Genomic DNA, 24,907 nt, shown 5'->3' with positions numbered 1-24,907 from the left:
GAATTTTCAAAATGTAGCTAATTGGTCACTTTCATTAGGAGCATTCTGGGGGGGAGGGTGATGGGGAGAGGGAGAGGGAGAGAGAGAACCTCTAAGCAGGCTCCATGCCCGGCGCAGAGCCGGACACAGGGCTTGATCACATGACCCCGAGATCATGACCCAAGCCAAAATCAAGAGTTAGATGCTTAACCGACTGAGCCACCCGGGTGCCCCAGAAGCATTTCTTTATGCATGTTGATTGGTTCTAGGATGCACTGATTTGCTATAAATTAGCATTCATTTAATTGGGTTTGAGAGATTTTTTTTTTCCTAATTTTTATTTATTTATTTCAGAGAGAGAGAGAGAGAGAGAGAGAGAGAGAGAGCACAAGCAGGGGGAGGGGCAGAGGGAGAAGCAGGCTCCTCACCGAGCAGGGAGCCTGATGAGGGGCTCAATCCCAGGACCCTGGGATCATGTCCTGAGCTGAAGGCAGAAATTTAACTGAGTGAGCCACCTGGGTGCCCCAGGTTTGGGGACTTCTTATTGTTAAACAATTATTTTATACACAGCAAGGAATAAAAGGTAGTTTTAAAATACTAAATAATTTAGCCACTCTATTTTACATTCTCTTAATATGCAGAAAAACTGACAACTACGTATGAAAAGCAATGCAAAACAGCAACAACTTGGGATTAAGAAAAAAACAGCCACTAGAAAATACGACTTTACACATCTGTATGAAGAACTGATATAATTAAGAATGGAATACTGGGATGCCTGGATGGCTTAGTTGGTTAAGGGACTGATTTTTTATTTCAGCTCAGGTCATGACCTTGGGTCCTGAGATCAAGCCCCAGTAAGGCTTCACTCTGGATGTGGAGCCTGCTAAGGATTCTCTCTCTCCCTCTGCCCCTTCCCACCGCTGAAGGGAACAAAAAAAAAAAAAAAAAAAAAGGAATGGAGTATCAATTATTCTGCTGGTCAGTGTCTCAACATCAATCTCCTGCCACTGCTAAATCCATAATGAGTCCAAATTTCAAATACACTCCCTAGTGGTTACTAATTTGTTACTAAAGTAACTAAAGTAACATATGAAGTATTAAGGAATATATCCATTGTTATTAGTTACAACCAAGTTTTTTGTAGTACTTTCTTATCTATCATTTAAATCCAAGATATCAAAATATAATATGTATACTCCAGGTACTACTTTCACAATATCACATTCTATTTTCAGAATATATTAAAAATATTTAAGTCCAATTTCATATAAAAAATGTTCTTGTATGAATGGCTAATAAAGTATTTGGGTTATCTCATGTTAAAAGTTGAGGTATCCAGAATGAAAACCACTTGACTTTCAAACTTTCTAAGATGGACTACAATGTTTACAAAGCAGAGTTACTCTATACTGAACAAAGCCAAAACCACATGAAAAATGATCAAGCAATGATACTTATTCAGTCACTAAAACGCTGCTCTACATGTCTGAATAATTAAAACATCCTAAATTGATCTGAGCCTTAAACAAAGATAGATGTATATATATATAATTCCCTAGTCACAATTTTTGGTATAAAATGAATAATCAGATTGTTACGTAAATTAAAATCCCGTATGTCTGGTGGCAATCATTTTTAATGTTTCCCTTTTTTTCTACTGGGAACCAAAACCAAAATATTTTGTTTAAAACCCAAACCAATAGGATGAAAGTTTTGAAAAGTCATGCATCAAAAATCACAGTCACAATCTAAGCCACTATCACCTTAATTTCACTTAAATTCTTAAAGTTTCATTTATAATAATGTAATTAATGTTAGATAATAAATTAAACAGACTATTTTAAAATCAAGGATGTGGGTTAAGAATCCACATTCATATCCCTTCCAGCCTGTAAGCTCATCTTCTTGGGGCCACGTTAATATGAACCCTGGAGAGTGTCCCTGCTGGGAGCTAGTCTTTGACAGGAAGAGAAGCAGGTTGGAATAAATACATCAGACATGCAATGCAACAATGGGTCAGGGGGGAAAAAAGCCACACTTAAAGGAGATAAAGCAGTAGTTTACTTTGTACCGTCAACACAACTCACCTGGAGTGTTTCTATTTGTTTTCTGATACTGTTGTTAGATGGCATCTAAATAAAGCAATGTGAGACAGCAAACGTAAACGTGAGATGCGGCACATGCATGTTAGATGAAAATAAGCACAAAACAAGACAGCTCTTCACCAAGGTCTCTATTTAGAAGAAATCTGAAAGTTCCAAGACAGTGGCCAAAAACATTAAGGGGGAAAAAAAAATCCTACAATTCGGGGATCACAGGATACATCTACAGTACTCGAACTAAGAGAAAATGGTTAAATTGTTAACTATCTTAAATGTTCCTCAGACCACTGCTTTTGAGTCTGAGCAAGGGTAAATTTTTAAAGGAAAATAAGCATGCACTGTAGAAAAAAAAATCTTCAATTATTTCTATAGGAAATCTACTCTTATTAGTCCCCTTCCCCCAATCCCTCTCCAATTATTCTTCAGAAACTTGGCCATCATTTTTCACACAGTGACCTTAACGGATATAAAGATCGGGAAATAGGAAACTACTAAATTCTGTTTAGGACACAAAACACAGATTTAGCATTTTCTGTGAATATCAATGGATGCTTTCTCATGGCAGTTATGGGCCAACAGGACTAATGCCCATTTCTCATGGCCACCAACTTCAAAAACTAGTAGGGTCATTCAAAAAAAAAGTGGACAATAGTGAAGTGTTTTGAAAATGTCTCCTATTTATTCTTATGGCTCTAGAGAATAATGCTTTTTACTATCCTAGAATTGTAGCCAAATATTTTCTGAAAATGTTCAGTATAGCAAAATTCCTTAGAGACCATTAAAAGGTGGACCTCAAAAAGGCAAAAGTTATGGAACTGAATGGATCGAGATGCAGATCCTATCTCTACCACTTTTTGGCACGGGTTACTTATCTTCTTAGAGCCTCAGTTACAGTAAGAATTAAGAGATACGATATTTAGAGCATCTAGCATATGGTAAATATTAATAAAAACAAGCTTTAAGAAGTCATAAGTCTAATAAATTAAAAACTGTTATAGATTTTTTTTTAAATCAGGTTACTTGAATCTCAAAACAAAATCACTGTAGGCCTTTATCTTGAACCAGTTTTTCCTATATATAAAACAAATAAATCATATCTGCCGTACCAGTTACCTAGTGTAGGTTTTTTCCCTGCATACTCAATGTCTTACCTCAACTGCAGTGTAGCCACAGTCTCTAAAGCCTAATAAACAACAGGAGCCGATTCAGAAAATTTCTGCTGAATAGAGCCTTAATGTAAGTTAAGGGTTAATGGCCAAGACAACTATATTCCAAATATTCATGCTAAGGTGGCTCTTATCTCCTTTAGCCTGGCAGATGGACATTGCCATTAATGAAAATGGACAATATGCCAGAAATATTTAACAGGAGGTAAGGGTTCAAAGAAAACAGCATTTTAAATGAAAGCCTTAAGACAAAAAATAAAAGTTAAGGTACTGCGAAAGAATTGCAAATATGTTAGGTGGAAACGTATATATATAAAAAAATTCCAACAAGCAACAGAAAAGTATGAGTTGTCATGAAACAAAGCAACCTTTCAGCAAACACTTAAATGCATGTCTTACAATATTTTATTACAAGTATGGAAAAATCATACCACCCAGAAAATGATCAATTCCCTTTCAGTATCTATATCTATATGAATTTTTCAAAATGAGGACAGAAAACAGTTTAATGCAATTAATTAAATAAAACCTATTTTCTGGTTGCATGACATAAAAAGTTTAACAAGCTTGATCTGGTCCTGAGAATCTTCATATAGGAAGCAAAGAGAGCATATAAATTCTCATCTAAGTAAGAGTAATACTGATGTGTAGCTAAGAGAAAAATAACCAAAACTGTTTTTCAAAGACTGATATTTTTCTGTATACCTCTTTAAGTGATCAAGGCACTTTGGAAAATGATATACGATGTCATGGAAAGTATATATAGGATAATGTGGTTCCGTGGACCATTCCCAAAGTGGGAAAGAAGAGCCAGACCTATTTCTCAAATACCCCAATCACCTATAGGGTCAGAGAAAAGTCATTTAATCTATCTGTGCTTGCTTTCATTGTCTTCAAAGTATAAAAGTTTTTGATGTTATCCCTAACTTAGAGGAGTAACAGGAAATGAAATGTCATGTCCATCATGTTTCTATAACTTGTAAGCAAATACTCAAACATATCTATCCATGCATCAAAAACAAGTGTTCCTATCAAGCATTTCCATGACATTCAGGTGAGGAACAGTGCCATGTTTTATGCAGACACGAACTGAGCTCCTATCCACAGAAGAAAGGAAAATCCCATTAGATCCTGCTAGCAGAGTACCTGGGAAGATAAAGATCCTACTATCGCACAGTTTTGTTGACAACAGTGAGAGACCGGACATGGATATGCCAAATAGTGTTAGTAACAACCATCTCTTGGTTCAAGGCAGAATCATTTAAGGAGCTTTCGTACCCATGTGGATCCAATACCAGGCTTTTCAATTCCGCCGGGCATACTTACATTAAATGTGCTTTTAGTGACATTTAATATCAAGGCTTGTTTCCTTTTCAGACTGGGGACAACGTTACTTAATTTTTTCAAAATGAAACACAAAATAAGTATCTGGCAGGTTCTGTAAGATTAATACTCTGCAATTCTAAAGGAATGTATTTATTAACAAATACTGCTAGATCTAAGATAATATAAACAACAGCTGTTAAAAATGTATAATTTTGTGTTAAGTCGAACTAAATTTTCAATCACAAGTTTATTCATATCGATACATGATTCCTCACAGAAAGAATGATTATAAGAAAAGCAATATGGTAAAGTATTACTATTCAAATGTACCAGTAACAAGGAACATTTTAATACATATTGTTCAATATATATATACACACATAAGTGAATATACTATAGTCAAGAATATTTACAGGTCAGAAACGTGACTATGTCTTACCTTTAAATGTGACAAACAGTTCTGTAGGAAAATATGCCAGTTATTTAAAAAAAACTGTTTCTGACTGACACATAAAAGGCAGGTAATTAGTGGATATAGAGCCTGTAGGAGACAGGGAAAGGGGGATTAACATTTTTCAGGGAAAAGCACTGGATCTGTTAATTATATTTATTCTCATCAACAAAGAGAAGTACGGTTTTTTAGGCAGGATTCCCATTTGTCATAAGAGGTAAGATCTCACAGAGGAATCTAACAAAAACATGATAAAAGGCAAATTTTCTATTAGAACAACTCCTTAATCTATCTCCTCTCATGCTTTTATTTTTCCACAGACCCATCGCTCCTTCAAGCAATACAGGGGTTAGTGATTCTGGGATCAAGGACAGACTGCCACTAAAATTTGAGCTATTGGCCAGGTGCGTGACTTCAGGGCAGATACATGATGTGCTCCAAGGCTCGCTTTCCTAACACGCGGAGCTCAGAATAATAATTACGTGTCTTCTACAGGGTTGTGAGGCTTAAAGTAAAACAAAGCATGCAAAGCACTTAGTTCAATGCCTGGCACAATCATTATTTATTCATTAGATCTCTATCGTAAGTGGTCAAGTATTTGTCTAATTCTCCACACTTTCTCCGAGCTGCATAAAAATTTACAGAAACTTCTTTAACATTATATGAAATGGGTGGTTAAGCGGGGCGGCGGGGGATAAATCTTAAATCTCTAAATAGGAATGATGTCATTAGACAGACAACGGTTCCTAAATAATCTAATACGTCTGAGTGCAACTTATTATAATGTAAAACAAGGGAATTTATGGTTCAATAGTATAGTCAACCTTCCACATAGTATAATACATAATTTAAAGCAGCTGTCAAGACAGGCCAATACCTAAAATGAAATCTGAATCGCCTATCAAATGTAGAGCTAGTCCAATTAGGACTAGAAAGTCTTAAAAAGAGCAGGAAAAATATAAAAAACTTGTCCTTATGCTGTATTTTGGATATTTTATAATTTCAGCTTTTATAATTCTCTTAAATCTCTCCTGAATTCATAAATCAATTACTCTAACTCCTAATGAAATATGTAAAGGGTTGAAGTGATTTTCAATACCAATGAATGCTTCTTTCTGGAGCTCAGTTCAAAAGTAGTCTGATAGAGCATCTCCACGAAATTTTTCAAACAGGGAACATTCACTTCATTTTTAACAGCCTAGGTCAAGAGATAATAGAAAAAGAAAGAAAATGGTTACAAACATTAAGTTAAATGATCCAAGAACTACAAGAAACCTCTGTAAAGTTCGAAATCCGTTAAAAATTCACGACTATCCGGGCGCCTGGGTGGCTCAGTGGGTTGGGGCCTCTGCCTTCGGCTCAGGTCATGATCTCGGGGTCCTGGAATCAAGCCCCAAGTCGGGCTCCCTGCTCTGCGGGGAGCCTGCTTCCTCCTTTCTCTGCCTGCCTCTCTGCCTACTTGTGATCTCTGTCAAATAAATAAAGAAAATCTTAAAAAAAAATAACAATAATTCACGACTATCTCACTGAAGTCCTGTAAATTGCCTAATGACCACTGTTCAGGAAAGAAGATAAGCCCGGTCCCTGCCCCGAGGACTGGGGAACAAGAAAAGACAAGTGCGCATGCACTAAAGCAAACAGACGGCTGCAAGAGAGAAATTCTCGGTACTCTCCCTCGCATAAGAGGCCCCTAGAGAAAACCTCCGCAAGGAAACAACACCTCAGCTGAATCCAGCTCCTCTTGCCTGAAGAGAGTGCAATAGTTCCCTGCGTAACCTCTGGCCTGTCCTCCACTACTCTGCCCTCCTGCCCTGGGATCTGGCCACATCAGCTAGCTTCTTGCTGTTCCTAGAACATACCACGCATGGTCTTGCTTCCGGGCATGTGCACTGGTTTCTAATGCCCAAGAAGCTCTTCCAACAGTTACCACACAATCACCTCTTTCCAGGTGGAGGTCTCACCTAATCACTTTATCTAAAATTTCAACTTCCTTACTTCTTCAGCAATTCTTTCCCCCCACCCTATTTTACATTTCTCCATAGTACTGATCACCATCTACATTCTATATATTGTACCTACTAGATGACTATCTGTTGTCTGCACTAAAAGTAGCTAAGAGCAAGGAGTCTTTCTTCCCTTGATCATTCCTGCATTCCCTTTGCACAGAAGAGGCTCCATACACGTAATGAATGAGTAAGTGGGGTCCAACCAGGCAAAGGAGGTAGAAAAGTTATTAAAGAGGCAAAGGTTCCAGACAGAAGGAGCTCTATGTGCAGAGTGGGCGCTATGGATTGAAGGGTCACCTCTCCCACAATCCAAATTCGGATACTGAAGTCCTAACTCTGTGTACCTCATAATGTGTGACCTTATTTGGAAATTGCAGATGTAATTAGTTAAGTTAGGATGAAGTCCTATTGGGGTTGGGGTACGCTAATCCAACATGACAGCTGTCCTTAAAAAAAAAAAAATGAATTTGGACAAAGACACACATAGGAGAAGGCCATGTAAAAATGAAGGCAGAGCTCAGGTGATGGTTGTGTAAGCCAGGGAAGGTCAAAGACATCAGAAACTAGGTGAGAGGCTGGGAAAAGATTCCTTCTCAGCCGTTAGGGGGGATCAACCTGCCAACACATTGGTCTCGGACACCCGGCCACCGTAACTATGGAGTCAATAATTGTTGTTTAAGCATCTAGTTTGGGGTATTTTGTTAGGGCTGCCTTAGCAAACAAAGCAAACATGGCAAAAAAAGAAGAATCAGCCAACACAGTATTAATGGACCACAGTCAAGGGTCCTTCTTCCTACAACCTGCTCCTTTTAATTACCTGAAAAAAAAAACAAACCCTAATCTCAGGTAACCGGCAAAACCAATGACAATCTGGGATTGGATAGGCAGTAATTCAAACTATTTCTAGAAAAACAAATTGAGCACATGTACTAATGATAATAGACTAAAACTGACGGTTTTAGAAAGGATTTTATAAATTATATCATCTTGGCTAGAAATGGAAGTTAGTAACTTTCCATTTACTCAGGCTTTATTTTAGTTGAAAATTTAAAAGGAGAAATTTATTTTCATCTTGAGAATCAAACTGTAGTTTAGACTTTGATTTTATAATATTGAATTAAATGGCTTGTGATCTATATATTCATATGAATTGATTTGTGGCATTCAGGTCCTGTCTAGAGCATGCTTAGAAAAGGTGGGCAGGGAATTGTATGGAAAGTGAAGAATTTCAAATATTTATGACAGTGATAGGCAGGATTTTGTACATCTTTCTTGAAATTCTTACTTACAGAAACTATTTCCTTATAATTAAATATTTGAAGATTTTTTTAAATGGGTATGAACAAAAGTTAAGAATTATTGCTTTGCAGGTAGTTTGAGTCAGATAGCCTTCCACTCCAGTTAGTCTGTTCTGTTTTTTATAAAATAAACCCATCATTTAAAGAACCATTATGGAACATGACAGAATCAGATATATAGACCCACACATATACAGCCAATTGATTTTTTTGTTAAGATTTTATTTATTTGAGAGAGAGAGAGAGAATGAGCAGTGGGGAGAGGCAGAGAGAGAGAGAGACAAAGAAGACTCCCTCCCGAGGGAGCCTGAAGTGGGGCTCGATCCCAGGACCCTAAGATCACGACCTGAGCCAAAGGCAGATGCTTAACTGACTGAGCCACCACCTAGGTGCCCCTCAGCCAACTTGATTTTTTGAACAAAACACTAAGCTACTTAGAAAGAACTGTCTTGTCAACAAAAGGTCAGACGGTGATGGAACAAATGGCTTGCATACGTAAAAAAACAAAAACTTAAAACAAAACCAGGTCATACCTCAATCATACACAAAATTGACTCAAAATGAACCCTGACCTAAAATTAAGCCCTAAAACTGAAATACAGGAGAAAACCTTTGCAACCTTGGGTTAGGCAAAGACTCCCTAGCTATGATACAAAAAGCACAATTAATGAAAGAACAAAATGATAGATCAGACTTCATCAAAACTTCCCTTCCAAAGAGAGTTAAGAGAATAAAAAGACAAATCATGGACTAGGAGAAAATATTCACAGAGCATATATCTGATAAAATATCTGCACCTAAAACATGTTTTTAAAATGTATTAGGATGCCTGGGTGGCACAGCTGGTTAAGCATCCAACTCTTGGGGGCACCTGGGTGGCTCAGTGGGTTAAGCCTCTGCCTTCAGCTCAGGTCATGATCTCAGGGTCCTGGGATCGAGCCCCACATCGGGCTCCCTGCTCAGCGGGGAGCCTGCTTCCCCATCTCTCTCTGCCTGCCTCTCTGCCTACTTGTGATCCCTCGCTCTCTGTCAAATAAATAAACTAAAAAAAAAAAAAAAGCCTCTTGGTTTCAGGTCAGGTCATGATCTCGCGAGTTGTGGGATGGAACCCTGATTTGGGCTTTCTGCTCGTGCGTCACTACAATGGCTAAAACTAAAACAACTGACTAAAACAAGGGGTGGTGAGGATGTGGAGGAACTAGAATTCTCACACACAGCTCCTTGGAACGCAAAATGTGTAACAATTTTGGAACATGGTTTGACGATTTCTTTAATATATATATAACATACATTTATATATATATATAAAACATAATATATATATTATATATAATATAATAACCAAATAACGATTTCTTTAATAACCAAACATACACCTATCATTCGATCCACCAATTCCACTCCTAGACATTTCCCCCAAAAGAAATTAAAAAAATTTTTTTTCTCATACACAGAGTTGTACATAAGTATTGACAGCAGCTTTATCTGTAACAGCCAAACACCGGAAACAACCCAATGTCCAAAAACAGGTGAACACATAACCAAATCACGGCATAGCTATATAAATGAAATACTACTCAAAAAAGGAAAACCCACTGATATATTCGACAACACAGCTGGAACTCAAATTACTCAGAGTAAAAAGCTTTGTTCTGTAAAATTCCATTGATACAAAATTCTAGGAAAACCAAAACCAAAACCAATGTAGAGTGATAGAACATCGATAGTTACACTCACCAAGGTGGGGTGAGTGGAAGGGGGTAATTAAAAAAAAAAGAAGGAAACTTTTAGGGTGTGATAGATATGTACATTATCTTTGGGGGGAGTGTTGCAGAGGGAGAGGGAGAGAGAGAGAGTCTTAAGCAGGCTCCATACCCAGTACAGGGCCCGACACGGGGCTCGATCTCATAATGCTGAGGTCATGACCTGAGTCGAAATCAAGGGTGAGAGCCTTTACCGACTGAGCCACCCAAGAGCTCCAAATATGTACATTATCTTGATTGTGGTGATGGTTTCAGTGGTGCATACGGATGTTAAACCATATACTCTAAGTATGCATAGTTATTGTATGTCAATTTGACCTCATGTTTAAAAATGAAATAATGATATACATGAAAAGAATATTTACACAGCATGTGTAGTATACTGAAAGTGAGTAGGGTATAACATATACAGAACAACTAAGTTGGGTTAGAGAAAAAAAAACCCATGGGAAATAAAAAACCTGGCATCTAAGTATTATAAAATCCCTTAATTCTATTTATAGCATGCTGTTACTAGTCACTGCAAAAATTATTTTCAAATAACACACTCCTTTTACACCAAGAAAGGCTTTTATAAATCTGCTTCCCTAGATGTTAATGCAATCATATTTATAATAATCCTACCTTCTAAATAATTTAGCATATATAGTTCAACAAGTACGATGAATGTCAATAGCAACTACAGGACAGAATGTTTACAATCGAGACAGTCCTGTAAATTCCAAGGTACACATTACAGTACTTCGAATATGGAGTATCTTCAGAGGCTATTAAAATGGCCGCCATATTTTAGAAGCAAAACCACGAGTAAATGCATTGAGCTACTTCGGGCAGCCATGACAGAGAAGCATAACCTAGAGGCTACGTTGCAGATACTCTGCCCTCCTAACAGTCTCTGAATCCTAAGGGCCTGGGCCCATTCTTGTAATTAAAAGATGAATCAGTGCTCTACTGGCATTTGGCGAATAACCACTTTCCCCGTTTCCACATTACATTCCAAGTTTCCACTTATTAGTCTATGAAATTACCAGAAAGAATATTTCATGTGGCAACTTCTTCAGTGAAAAGGTACTTTTTAACATAGAATATAAAAATTAAAACATACTTACAGCAGCTACAGGGATAAGAATCTCCACAAATAAACCAGCAAGTGCATGTTTTATATCTTTATCTTTTACTTCTAAGAAATACTGAGCACATTCCTTGAGGGGGAAAGAGGTATATATTAGGTTCACAAAAGAGGAAGATTTAAGAATTTTTAGGATCATGATAATTTTCTAAGTACTGTCATTTTACCAAAAAGTTAAGGTCAAAACACGCTCAAATTAAAAAAGTTAATTCACACCTGTGACCAATTTGACACTTGTTGTTAGGAATTAATAACGATGTCATTAATTTCTATACATTTTGTTTCTTTTCAAAAGTCCTAAAGAGCAAGAATAACCACTATGAGGCTAATTCTAATCCCTGCAATGGAGAAGGTTTATCACCTGCATGAACTGAAAGGATGCTTCAAAATCTTCTACAGGATACATTTTTACTCGAAAAAATTTCATTCCCATTATTAAGCTGATGATGCTTTGTACCACGTGTGGACTCTGCTCCTTTTGCCGTAGCTCTTTCAACTCTGTCACAAACTTCTTCCTCACAGCCTGAAACCTGCGATATACACGAATATATAACAGGATATGAATTTAAAACACTAGGGTCCCACACGATATTCAACATGGGAATCTAAAGATATTACACATAGACATCATTTCTTTTCTTGGCCTTCCTCAAAATTACCAGAAAAGCATAGAGAAAAACATAGTTATTTGTCATTCCAAATCTGCTGTTCATTTATTGTAAAATTAAATGTTCCGTAAGTAGATAAAATAAGATTTCGGGGCAACTGGGTGGCTCAGTGGGTTAAAGCCTCTGCCTTCGGCTCAGGTCATGATCCCAGGGTCCTGGGATCGAGCCCCGCATCGGGCTCTCTGCTCAGCAGGGAGCCTGCTTCCTCCTCTCTGTCTCTGCCTGTCTCTCTGCCTACTTGTGATCTCTGTCAAATAAATAAATAAAATCTTAAAAAAACCAAGATTTCTTTCTTCCTATCATAGCATCAGTATAGCTCCATTACCATTTAATAATAATCATAATAAAAACAAAATCAAATAATCCACTCATAAAACATCCCCCTATCAATCAGACAGTATCTTTAATGTTTAAGGCTCCTTTTTATAAAGTCTGTAATTTGAGGTATACGGAGAACAGATTAGGGACTACACAAATTTGTTCAAAGACATGAACCAAACAATTTTAGACCACCATCACTTAAAATTAATTTCTCCTTACACTGCAGGAAAACTGAAGGAGAGGACTGGGAGGACATGGTCTCATACAAAGTGAATAAGTGAAAGAACTGAAATGCTTTAAAATATAAGCACCATCCTGGATTCAAATGACCAAAACTATTTTCTCTGCTTACATTACAAAGAGATACCTAACAATTTAATAACCAATAATACTTAATTTCCCCCCCTCTATAGAATATGAAAGAGCTAAAGATTTTACTATTACTGTTACTTGGGGAAACCAGTTCCTGAAAGTAAAAATAACAAATGAAGCATATTTTCCAATCATCACTGACTACATAGGGGAAAAAAATAGTGCATACTAATGAAATATAGATACATGATAGAAAACACTGCTTATCCACCTCCATTTGAGTCTTGGGGAAAACAATACCCTTTTTCATGAACGTATTCTTTTGCATCTCATAAAGAAAATATAAAGGAGATAAAACCCTTCCCACCGTAATAACACTAGAATCCAAGGGCTTTTCTTTTTTATTAAATTTCTCATAATTATTAGTCACTAAAATAACAGGAACCAAACATTAACAAGAAGTGGACTTGGCTTCTTAGAATCCAGAAAGGTTTTCATCTGACGATTTCAGGACCAAAGACTCATTTATTTAAATGACATCCAAGAAAATCTTCATTGATAACTTTTTACCTCACAAATTTCCCAGTAGCAACAAAGGAAATTCAAATTCCATAGTCTTCAGAGCAACCACGAGATACTAAAGACAAACATTTTTACTGTTTACTACACTGATGGTTCAAGGCAGTTCAATGAGTTTAACTCCTAATGAACACCGTTATGGAGTAATCTATTATCTCCTTTTTCTTTCTTGGTATCTCTTCTATCTATCCAAAACACTATTTGGTGCTAAAACAAGTAAGATAATTAGGAGGAAGACACTGCACTCAGAAATGGAAGTACTCAACTAGAAAGTATTAAAAGTCATTATTGGGTGCCTGGGTGGCTCAGGTGATTAAGCACCTGCCTTCAGCTCAGGTCATGATCCCAAGGTCCTGGGATCAAGTCCCACATCGGGCTCCCTGCTCATTGGGGAGCCTGCTTCTTCCTCTGCCTCCCTCTCTCTGTCTTTCATGAATAAATAAATAAAATCTTTTTTAAAAAAGTCATTACTAGCTCTGTAGAGTTCTAAAAAAGAAAAAACAACAACAACAACAAAGACCACTTCTAGGGGCACCTGGGTGGCTCAGTCATTAAGCATCTGCCTTTGGCTCAGGGCATGATTTCAGGGTCCTGGGATCGAACCCCACATTGGGCTCCCTGCTCAGCGGGAAGCCTCCTTCTCCTTCTCTCACTCCCCCTGCTTGTATTCCCTCTCTCGCTGTGTCTCTCTCTGTCAAATACATAAATAAAATCTTAAAAAAAAAAAAAAAAACCCACTTCTCATAGAATAGTTAAAAATAGGCAATAAGGTAATGTCCTGACTATTCCTGGTAATTTCCAATTTCCTTAATTCAGAATTTATGGAAAACCCCAAATAAATGAAAACAAGTTGTGAAATTAATGTATGAATGTAACTTTGAAATCCTCTAAGGACTAGAGCAGCAAAGTAATATAAGATGGAGTTCAAAATAACTATGGGGGCACCTGGGTGGCTCAGTGGGTTAAAGTCTCTGCCTTCAGCTCAGGTCATGATCTCAGGGTCCTGGGATCGAGCCCCGCATCGGGCTCTCTGCTCAGCGGGGAGCCTGCTTCCCCCTCGCTCTCTGCCTGCCTCTCTGCCTACTTGTGATCTCTGTCTGTCAAATAAATAAACATCTTTACAAAATAACTACAAAAAAAAGATCTAAAACTGAATCCATTATACTAGTAAGGAAGCATTCCTTTTTTTTTTTTTAATAAAGATTTTATTTATTTATTTGAGAGAGAGAGAGAGAGAACACGAGAGGGGAGAAGCTCAGAGGGAGAAGCAGACTCCCTGCAGAGCTGGAGGCCGGTTGCGGACTCCATCCCTGGACTCTAGGATCATGACCTGAGCTGAAGGCGGATACTTAACCAACTGAGCCACCCAGGCACCCCAAGCAAGGAAGCATTCTAAAACACAAACTGAAATCAGTGATTTATAACACTTACTTTGATTGGGCAAGAACCCCTGTCACCTCTGCATATAAATCAGCGATAATATGCACATTCCCAGTGTTGGTTCCTGAATATCTACAACAACAAGAGAACAAATGTATTATCAAATTTTTCTATAAACTCTCCCTAATAAATTTGAAAATCTCTCGTCAGGGTGTTATACAGTTTTATTTTTCCCCTCTCTAAACATTCATGGATAGGATAATAAAAACCACATGAATCTTCTTCTATCTGGATTTTACTTTGTCATGAAATTTAACCTTCTAATTCTTATAAATCCAATCAATAATTTTCAGAATTTTTTAAATAAAATCTTTCCTATGGGGACACAGCCTAAAAACAATACAAAACACCTTTCTTGTAAGCATTTGGTGTGGATTCAAAAAAGAAGAAAGGAAGGAAGGAAGGAAGGAAGGGAAAATGCTTTGAACTCTAAAAACAAAAGATCAATGAGAGTTTGAATTATACTTAAATGGTCCAAACGTGGCCTGCAGAGAAAAGCATCGATCCCAAGCTAGCATTTTACTTACCCTTCCTTATGTTTAAAGTGCTTGAAAGCTAAGTTTAGAACTTCGTGAACTAAGGGATCGGGTACAGGATGAACAGGAATCTGGAACAAAACAAATTGTCAAGTCGGCAAGAGCTAAGTGGGTTACAAATCTTTTTTGAGTATTCTCCACATTTCAACTAATTAAATCAATAACCAGTTTTCATTTCCACGATAGGATCTATTACTAATTAGTCAATCTTCCCCTTTTCTAAGGATGTTATTATTTTCCCTGAGAATTCAGTTACCCATCTAATTTAATAAGCTCTAAGTTTAAGAATGTTAGCTTCATAATCAAAATTCCTTGAACTACAGCCCATAAAGGGGAACAAGGAGACATGATTGCTGATGTGACTATAATTATCACTGCCCTGAAATTACGAAGACACCCACACGAACCTCTTTGCAACACATACAGAAAAGCAACCTCTAGCTGAGCCAGCCACACATTCCATTAGTCTGATTTTCTATCATAAACAACAGCCAAAACAACACCAACTTTCTCAACAACTTAAAACTATGTATGGCCTTATTCGTATTAGAAATTTGTCATTTAAATATCTTTGTTTTGCTTGGTTCTTTAAAAGTTATATGCTACTTCCTAATACATAAAACAAACCAAAATATTTAAACCAGGAAGTAAAATCCCTGCCTCATCCCCCTTTTATAATCTCTACTAATAGCCTGGTGTACATCCTTTCAGATTCTTTCCTACACACACCCATACATACAAACCTTAGGTTTCTTAACAAAATGATGCATCTTTCCATGTCAGTACTTAGAGTTCCTCCTTTCTTCTCAATGGCCATATACTACTCAGTGTATTGTAATTTATTTAATGAGCTCTCTATTGCTAAACATTTCATTCTGATTTTCAATAATCAATATACATAATGTTATATAATAAACATCTTGTACATTAAATGTTAAATGCTTGTGTAATTCCATGGGAAAGAGCCCAAAAGGAGGAACTGATAGATCAAAGATTACACAAGTCACCACTGATATATATTCAAGTTCTATACATGTGTGGGTCTGTTTTTGAACTGACTGTTCTATCAGTTTTTATATGTTGGTACTAAAATCATAGAGTCTTCATTATTAGACTTTATGAATAAGTTCTGATGTCTGGTACTGAAAGTCCCCCTTATTTTTCTTCAGAGAGAGCTTAGCCATTTTTGGCCCACTGTTCCTCAATACTCAACTTAGAATAACCCTTCAAAGTTACAGAAAAAATGTCAGGATTTTTATTGGAGTTGCAGTCAATCCACAGATCAATTTGGGGCTAACTGTATTCTTCTACATTCACATGGAATATCTCTTCACTTCTTTAAAGGTTTTTATCAAGGCTTTATAATTTTCTGTTTTTGTCCTTGGGTGGGCTTATTCCTAATAAGTATGAAGAGATGCTTGATTTAATTAGTAACAAGGAGAATGAACATACATAAGGTATCATTTTATACCCACTCAGTGGGGAAAAGTCTGACAATACCAAATAGTAGAGATAACATAAATAAATGAGGTTTCACAGACATTGCTGATGTTAAGTTCAAATCAATATTTTATACAGCCCACAATCTAGTGAGGCTGATCAAAGTATGCCACCACAAAACATGGCACTTTGGCATGAGACTTATTTTGAGCTGAAGCCAACTGCACTTTCCAGGTGCAGGAAAAGCTCTCCAGCCTCCCCCTTTCTGCCTAAAAGCAGTCTCCCCTCCTCTTTCCCATACCAAGAAAACAACCATTATCATCAGAAACAGAAAGCTGACAATGAGATAGGACTGCACAAACTTACTAAACAGCCCTTACCTTCCATGAGTTCCCCCACATATTTTCCTTCCCCCAATTTACCACCCCTAGAAGCCCAGACACTTTTCCTTTGTTTTGTCACTCACAGTGTGTTGCTCTTTGTTAAATTTTAGGGTCTAACCGTTCTTTATGTCCTCAACATCTTTCCCATGAAGACCTCAATATGCGTTGGTAATACACCTTTCCTCCTGTTCATGTGATGGTTGTCAATTTAATTTGCAGGGCTCTAGGAATGAACTTAAGAGGGTGGAGCTCCACTACACTAGCAATTATAGGCCTAAGAAAACCTAAGAAAGTGTGTATAGCTGCACACTTCACAGATTAATCCTAGCAACATAATGTTGAGTGAAAAAGTAAGTCCCAGAGGACAATATATAGTATGATACGTTCTTTAAGAAAATCCGAAGACAAGGAAAACTTACTATTCAAACATATATGAAAAATCTTTAAAAGAGAATAATTAACATAAAGATCAGTGTAATGGTACGAGGGTAGCCAGGGATTGAACTAGAAGAGATTCATATTATTAGGCTTAAGCTCTAGGTATTTGGGGGCCCACAGGTAACCATTATATTGTAAACAAATACAGAGGCAGCCACACAGAGACCAATGGTAATAGCGTATCTTGAACCAAGATCATGATTTCTCCCATTCTGTGGCCCTGAAGTCCAATTAAAACAAAACAAAACAAAACACACAGGAATTCCACACTTCCTTAAAAAAATTTAACTATATATATTAGAGAAAAATTCATTAATAGCATAAAATCATAATAGAGATTTTAATTTATCAAGAAAGCCACAAATTAGCCTGGGGTAAAGAACAGCAGGGAACACTAATTATTCAGAGATGTTCAGAGAATGTTTCGTGAGGGTTTGATAAAGGAGACATTTTAATTTAAAAGAAAGATGTTATTTTTTTTTTTAAGATTTCATTTATTTATTTGACAGACAGAGATCACAAGTAGGCAGAGAGACAGGCAGAGAGAGATGAGGAAGCAGGCTTCCCGCGGAGCAAGGAGCCCAATGCAGGGCTCAATCCCAGGACCCGGAGATCATGACCTGAGCTGAAGGCAGAGGCTTTAACCCACTGAGCCACCCAGTCACTCTAGGATAACTTATTTTTTACAAAGGTAAATCAGGAGTCTATAAGGAGGGAGCTGAATTTAGTCCTAAATAATGATTGGGAGCTAGTTCAAACCTAGTAAATAGGAGAGAGGCATTAGAAACAGTAACCATGATTACACTCTAATGAGGGACAAGAGATACAAGAAATCCAGTCAGTAACTATTCATTGCCATTTATTCAGCTCAATGAGAATACTGGCACTATTTTTAAAGTGCTGCCCAAGCAGAGGGAGGCATGCAGCTATGAAAGGCTGGAAAGGCTCATGGTGAACTTTTAACTCCAGGATGGAAGGCTATAGCTTTATCTTGGCTAAGCAGATTGATAATTTGTTGTTGACTGAAGAGGATCAGAGAGAGCATATGTCTCAGATTTCCTAGAAATTGGGACCGTCCTAAAGGCCTGCACCTGGAATCCAGTTTGAAGAAAATGTGCTCCATTGCAAAATCAAATAGGGTTAAGTGAGGAAGCAGCTGTCATCCAAACTCTACCTGTCTTAGCTTTCAATGAGCCTTTAAAAGTAGTAGCCTGATGACAGAGGAAAGATCTTTATTCATCTGTTTGTAGAAGCTGAGATTTGAAAAATCCCGTGTTAATAATTTGCATAGAAACTGAATTTATTCTACAGAATTCAGACTCTACAAGAATAATCTTAACCTTCGTCCCACATTGGAAGATGAAATTTTAAAGCCAGAATTTCTTTAGCAATTAGAAATACTTAACTAGGAATTTTATGATTGACTATATAAATTATAAGAAATGTCTCAGGTGCACCTGGGTGGTTCAGTCGGTTAAGCATCTGCTTTTGGCTGAGGTCATGATCCCAGGGTCCCAGGATCGAGCCCGTCAGGCTCCCTGCTCAGCAGGGAGGCTGCTTCTCCTTCTCCCCCTGGCTCCTTCTCTCTCTCTCTCAAATAAATAAGCAAAATCTTAAAAAACAACAACAACAACAACAAAACAACCTTTCCAGGGACACCTGGGTGGCTCAGTCGGTTAAGCGTCTGCTTTCAGCTCAGGTCATGACTCCAGGGTTCTGGGATCAAGTCCCACATTGGGCTCCTTGCTCTTCGGAGAGCCTGCTTCTCCCTCTGCCTGCCTCTCTCCCTGTTTGTGTGCTTTCTCTCTTTCTGACAAATAAATAAAATCTTAAAAAAAATTTTTAAAAAGCTTTCCAATCTTTTTTTTTTTTATATTTTATTTACTTATTAGACAGAGATCACAAGCAGGCAGAGAGGCAGGCAGAGAGAGAGGAGAAAGCAGGCTCCCTGCTGAGCAGAGAGCCCGATGTGGGACTCCATCCCAGGACCCTGGGATCATGACCTGAGCCGAAGGCAGAGGCTTTAACCCACTGAGCCACCCAGGCGCCCCGCTTTTCAATCTTTTATAGGCAGACACTTCTTTATAGAATTGTAACAATCATGTTTGTTGATATAGGAATTTCAGAATAGTAGCTGATCAATCAAGTAGATGCATTACAATCTTTCACTCGGTACCCCGAATACCTCTTTTTAGGATGATACTATTCTCTTATATTAAGAAGAAACTCAACACAGTATTCCCCAAGTGTTCCATTTATACACACCAAGCTGATAAATTTATTGTAAATAAACTATAATCAAATCTTTATATAATAAATAAAAACATTTTCTTCACTACCATGATAAAAGTGTAGAAAGACTGTGGATTTTGGCTTAGTTTAATCAAGCCACAGCTTCTCTTTTTACTAGTTACATAACCTTGAGCAAATTTCCACTTCCCCGCCTATAAAACATAGACAACAGACTGGAACCCTATAATCACTGGTCCTGAGAGAATGAAAAACCGAGCATAATACAATTGGACATTGATTCTTGTCCTCTCCCCTTTTCCATCTTTTTCTAAAAGGGACTAGGCCAAAATTCTTAACCTCCTGAGAAAGCAGGCCACACAAAGGGGCTAGAATATAAGGATGGAGATACTGAGGGGAAAGGCTGGTAAGGAAAATGGCAGGAAACCAGGGCCCATTCGAGAAGCAAGGAGGCAGATGTCGTCTCCCAGCCTGATCTCCCCTCAACTGGGCCCATTAATAGGCCCTAAGGTAACAGAAACAGTTACTATCATCAAGGCTGCTGTCCCGAGCACTGGGTCAGCCCTGCGGCTACCCACTGATGGTTAAAATGGAGCAGACACCTACCACCAGCGGATGACAAACCAGTCGGGAAGAGGCTGTACCTGGATCAAGCATTTTGACTTCTAGAACCTATTCCGGAATTCATGGTGCTAATTATACAGGCTGGGTCCCAGACATCTCATTAACCTTGCAATAATGCAACACTGCATTTTATGTGATTTAATTTTTATACTCCATTTACTGTTCTGTGCTGTGGTTTTACCATATGGATTTCCTCACAGGGATGTTCAGTGCGCTCTAGGCCAGAGATATGAAATACAATGCAATTGTATTTCTCCTAAACTGTCGTATTTGGTCCAGTGATGTCTGATGTCTAACAATGACAGCTAGGGACACTGCTTAGTCATGCTGTACACTCTGAGTTATTCCCTCCTATGGCCACCATCAACACTTGGTATGTGTATGTGTGTCAGGCATTAGATAGGCATTTTTGTAAGTATTACTTGTAACACTGAGTCTTACAAGGTAGATACTGGTTCCCTATTTTACAGATGAGGGAACTAAAGTTCAGAAGCTGATGTGTACTTCTCTAGAAAATACTGCACGCCCAGTTTCTGCCATATAAAAATGCATTTGATAAAGGCAAAAGAAATCAAAGCTTTCAATTTTATCATATTGTAGCCAGAAATAGAAGTGAAAGAAGAAATAGGTCTTACCTAATTTTAAGAACAAACAAGATCAGGATGCATAGACATTCTAGAAATCCCTATTTCTCCCCTTATTTTCAAGAATAATAATAACAGTAATAATAATAATAAAAACATAAAAAAATAAAAAAAAAATAATAATAAAAACATTCTCAAACTGAATTTAAAAAAAAGGCAACAGTGGTGGGGGGCAGGGGGCAGAACCCCTTCTCCGCTTACAGAGGAAGAGGTCTACTTGCATGGAGTAATATTCCCACCCATACTGTCACGACTTCTTCAGGCCTTGTCATTTGTGATTTTAGAAGCAGCACTAATTCTTCTTCAGCATTCCAGAAGGATATATATCTGGCAGAATCTTAACATCCAGGGGCGCCTGGCTGGCTCATCAGAGGAAGCATGGGACTCTGGACCTCAGGGTCATGCATTCCAACCCCCACGTTGCATACAAAGATTGGTTACAAAACTTTAAAAAACTTAAAAAAAAAAAAAAAAGATTACCCGAGTTTTATTCCAAGGCCCTTCCCACCACCACCTCCCAAACTTTAATGCTTTTATCACATCACGAAAGTGAAAAATAACAAAATCAGGTTACGATAGGGACACTGCGGAGTCAATGAGGCTCATTCATTCCCTAAACGACCAGCTTTCAGTGCCAAGGGGAAGGAATGCATTTAACCTCAGAAAAATCACAAATAACCGCACAGCCTTCAGGGAACTCATCCACATCAAAAATGCACATGTGAAATCTGAACATACTAAGGATGTACTCCACCTTCTAATACTTCGCAACAGCACGAATAAAACTAAGCCAAGAGCTGGAGATGGTTTACAAACCAAGTTTCCCAATCTTGTTTATTTCAATGAGTAAATGTCTGACTAGAATTTCATATGGAAAGAAAATTGCTTCAAACTTTCTAAATGTTGATGTTGCCATTTAGACATGCTTTTACTATGAATTTGAAAGCCTTTGGTATTGATATGCTAAAATTTGTAGTTGGCCATGAGCCCAAGATTATGTTTGACTTTCTTGAAAAAATAAAATTAGGTCCTCTATCATCTTGAATTAATTTTGTTCCCATAATGAATCATACTCATTTCATCATATTTACACTAACTCAATTCTTTCTCTAATTTATGATTAAAACTTTAATTTTCCTAGATGCTGCCTATTTCACCTAATTTTGTATCACTGATTTTACCAATATTCTTATTATTAATGGCAGAAAACTTGGAATAAAAAAGTGAACTAACTTTATAATCATCAGCAAGTCACTAAATTCAGAACATTTCTTCATCTGCAAAATGAAAATAACAGATATACTGACAGAGCCCTTTCCATGTCCCAGGCATTACTGTATTTAACGCTCACGCTTCTACAAAAATGATATTATCATCCCTCTTTTACAGAGGGGGAAAAAGGTAGTGAATAATAACTCATCCAAGTTATGCAGCAAAAAAATGACAGCTGGAATGAAAACACTTGTCCTGGCTGTTTCCTAGTTTTATTAAAATGACCGGCTGATACAAAGGATATAGAGCCTTTACACATCGTGAAGAGTTCTAAACACACATGAAGACACATCAGATTATTCAAGAAACAAAAAATTTATAATATAGGATGTCAAGGACTAACCCGTAAAGAATATTTACTCCTCTTTATGACTGGCCCAACCAAGTATCAATACTTCAGTACTCCTGGGACCGTCTGTCTCGTCAAAATAAAACTGAGTCACGTTTTAATATGTGTCTCTTATGGGGGACAAAAGTAAAAGTCCTATTAAAGATATATGACACTGATTAGTCTCCAGATCTATTAAACCCTACATCACTTTGACATGGTAGAAAATTGGGTTAGTTCGTCATGATACTTCAGAAAGTTCTATTGATTTTTACTTCATTTTCTCTGGTTTTATTAGTTTTGAAGACGCTAAAAAGACTTCCCTTTTACTGAGGAAAAGAAAAAAAAACCTATGTATGATTTTTAATAAATAAAGTATCTCACTGTTCTTTGTGACAGATTTTATTCTTTCATGGGTGCATCTGAGTGAAAGTATGAGGATAATGGTAAAAGAGAGAAAACAGTAGAAAGGCTGCTATAGATTGGAACAATTTGGTGGCAGAACCAAAAAACAGAGATTAGCTATTAAAGTTGTTGTAGGGACACCTGGGTGGCTGCCTTTGACTCAGGTCATGATCCCAGGGTCCTGGGGATCCAGTCCCATATCGGGATCCCTGCTCAGTGGGGAACCTGTTCTCTGTTTGCCTGCTACACCCTTGTGTTTGCTCTCTCTCGAAATCTCTGACAAATAAATAAATAAAATCTTAAAAAAAAAAAAAAAAGGGGAGCTACTTCTTTTTTCCCCACACTTTTGAGTCCATGCGCACCATGGATCTGAAGGGATTTTGTGGAATGGACTTTAAAAAATGGGCCCAATGAAAGTTTATGAATCCTATGGTCTTCTCCACCAGAAGAGCTATCTGCATTATTTTTTAAGAGGAGGAGGAAGGAAGGAGGATGAAGACCAAGAGAACGGGGAAGAGGAGAGGGCAGGTGAGAGCAAGGGGAACAGGAGAGAGAAAACTTACATAGGGTTACCTGTGCACAGAAGCTCTGAACCTGCAATGAGAGGCAACTTTCAGAGGAGACACTGATTGGCAAGCAAAAGAATGCCTCGGGAAACAAAGGAGAAAAGGTACCATGGAGCCAGATCAGAGACGGGCCTGAATGTCTAGGGGAATTTACAATTTCTCCTGCTCAAAGAAGAAACCCTGGATTATTTAACTAGGCAATGCAAAATGTTGGTTACCCAATCACTCACATGACCTACACCAGCACACAGGAGATGCTAGAGGTCAACCACAATGAGTCCTAGTCCAGTCATGGTCAATGGCCACTCTGGTCCTAAGCTCTTCTACCCCAAATTACGCTGGCCTCAGGCTCTTAGGATCCCAGCGAAACTGAGATCACAGAAAGCAAACCTGGGTAATTAGCACAACTCCCACAGCAAATTTCTTTCCTACACCTACAGAAAGAACTTTAAGAAAGGTACAAATTAATTAAAATGGTTTTCACCACTGATTAATGTATTTATCTGCTCTTCATATTTCAAATTTTTATTTGTGAATTTCAGCTATTCAGATTTCAATGACTTTTCACATACATTATAAAAACAAAGGCAAAGTGTAAAAAAAAATAACTCAAATAATTTTATATTGCTTCCGTCAAAAAAAAATTGGCTGTCAATTAACTTCTAGCTAACATCTGCTATTTGCTTTCATAGTATATATCCTATTTCATTCTGTATAACAAAAACAAAATCCTTGTCCAAATATGTCATATGCAAAATGTGATTTTTTTTTTTTCTTTTAGGTTTCCTAACCTTTTCAAACATTACAATGTACGTGGCTGGAAATATATGGCTTGACTTTGAATGATATAGAGCTTTTTAAAGACTACAAACAAACAAAAAATACTTTCACACATTTGAACAAAGTAGTTGATTTTAGTAAATAAAAAAACAAAAACTGACCAAAAAAAACCCCCACTTTCAAAATCAGTACAAGGACTTAGATGTATTTAAAGGTATACCTGTACTGACTTTGAGTAGTACAAATACACAGGATACCAGACATCAGATGTCACATTCACAAGCACAGCGTGAACACAATACCAGCATCCTACCAGACACTGAATAGACATGAAACATCTATTATCCTGAGGGGTTTTCACTTGTCCAAAAAGCACTTGCACTTGACAATTCGGTGTTCCCCACGTCAACACGTCCCTATCCCTTAACTGTAACTGTACGATGATTACACATTGGAACACAGGCTTGATCACTTTGGAAGAGAAATTTTTTGAAACTGGACTGAAGTTGATGGATGACAGGCAGACTGTACTCACAGCTAAAAGCCCGTATGTAACCCAATTTCTATTCATCTCAATTTTGCTAACAAGATCTCCTATCTTAAACGGCATTTTGCAAAGGTAAAAAGAATAGGAAGTGATAGGTACGGGCCACGAAAGCCCCGGGCAACGGAAAGATGTGTAATTATATTGTAGAAAT

General features: G+C 37.6%; 1 protein-coding gene across 12 annotated transcripts in view; it reads right to left on the bottom strand.

Moving 5' to 3' along the window:
* FRYL (FRY like transcription coactivator) overlaps window positions 1–24,907 on the bottom strand; it is a 260,625-nt gene that overhangs the window by 99,796 nt on the left and 135,922 nt on the right. For 9 of the 12 annotated variants that reach the window (XM_032852083.1, XM_032852119.1, XM_032852093.1 and 6 more), the window contains 7 exons: window positions 15,071–15,150; window positions 14,535–14,615; window positions 11,585–11,753; window positions 11,204–11,296; window positions 6,127–6,225; window positions 5,016–5,117; window positions 2,070–2,114 (listed from right to left, as the gene is read on the bottom strand). In XM_032852083.1, the coding sequence (XP_032707974.1) occupies window positions 2,070–2,114; window positions 5,016–5,117; window positions 6,127–6,225; window positions 11,204–11,296; window positions 11,585–11,753; window positions 14,535–14,615; window positions 15,071–15,150 (669 nt within the window). The remainder of the gene's footprint in view (window positions 1–2,069; window positions 2,115–5,015; window positions 5,118–6,126; window positions 6,226–11,203; window positions 11,297–11,584; window positions 11,754–14,534; window positions 14,616–15,070; window positions 15,151–24,907) is intronic. The other 3 variants (XM_032852056.1, XM_032852065.1, XM_032852074.1) reach the window with 1 other exon arrangement.

Source organism: Lontra canadensis, unplaced genomic scaffold, assembly GCF_010015895.1.
Source record: "Lontra canadensis isolate GAN:19392208 unplaced genomic scaffold, GSC_riverotter_1.0 scaffold1, whole genome shotgun sequence".
Taxonomy (NCBI): Eukaryota; Metazoa; Chordata; class Mammalia; order Carnivora; family Mustelidae; genus Lontra; species Lontra canadensis.
The sequence above is the reverse complement of the archived record's forward strand: the minus strand, read 5'-3'. Positions and strand labels throughout refer to the sequence as shown.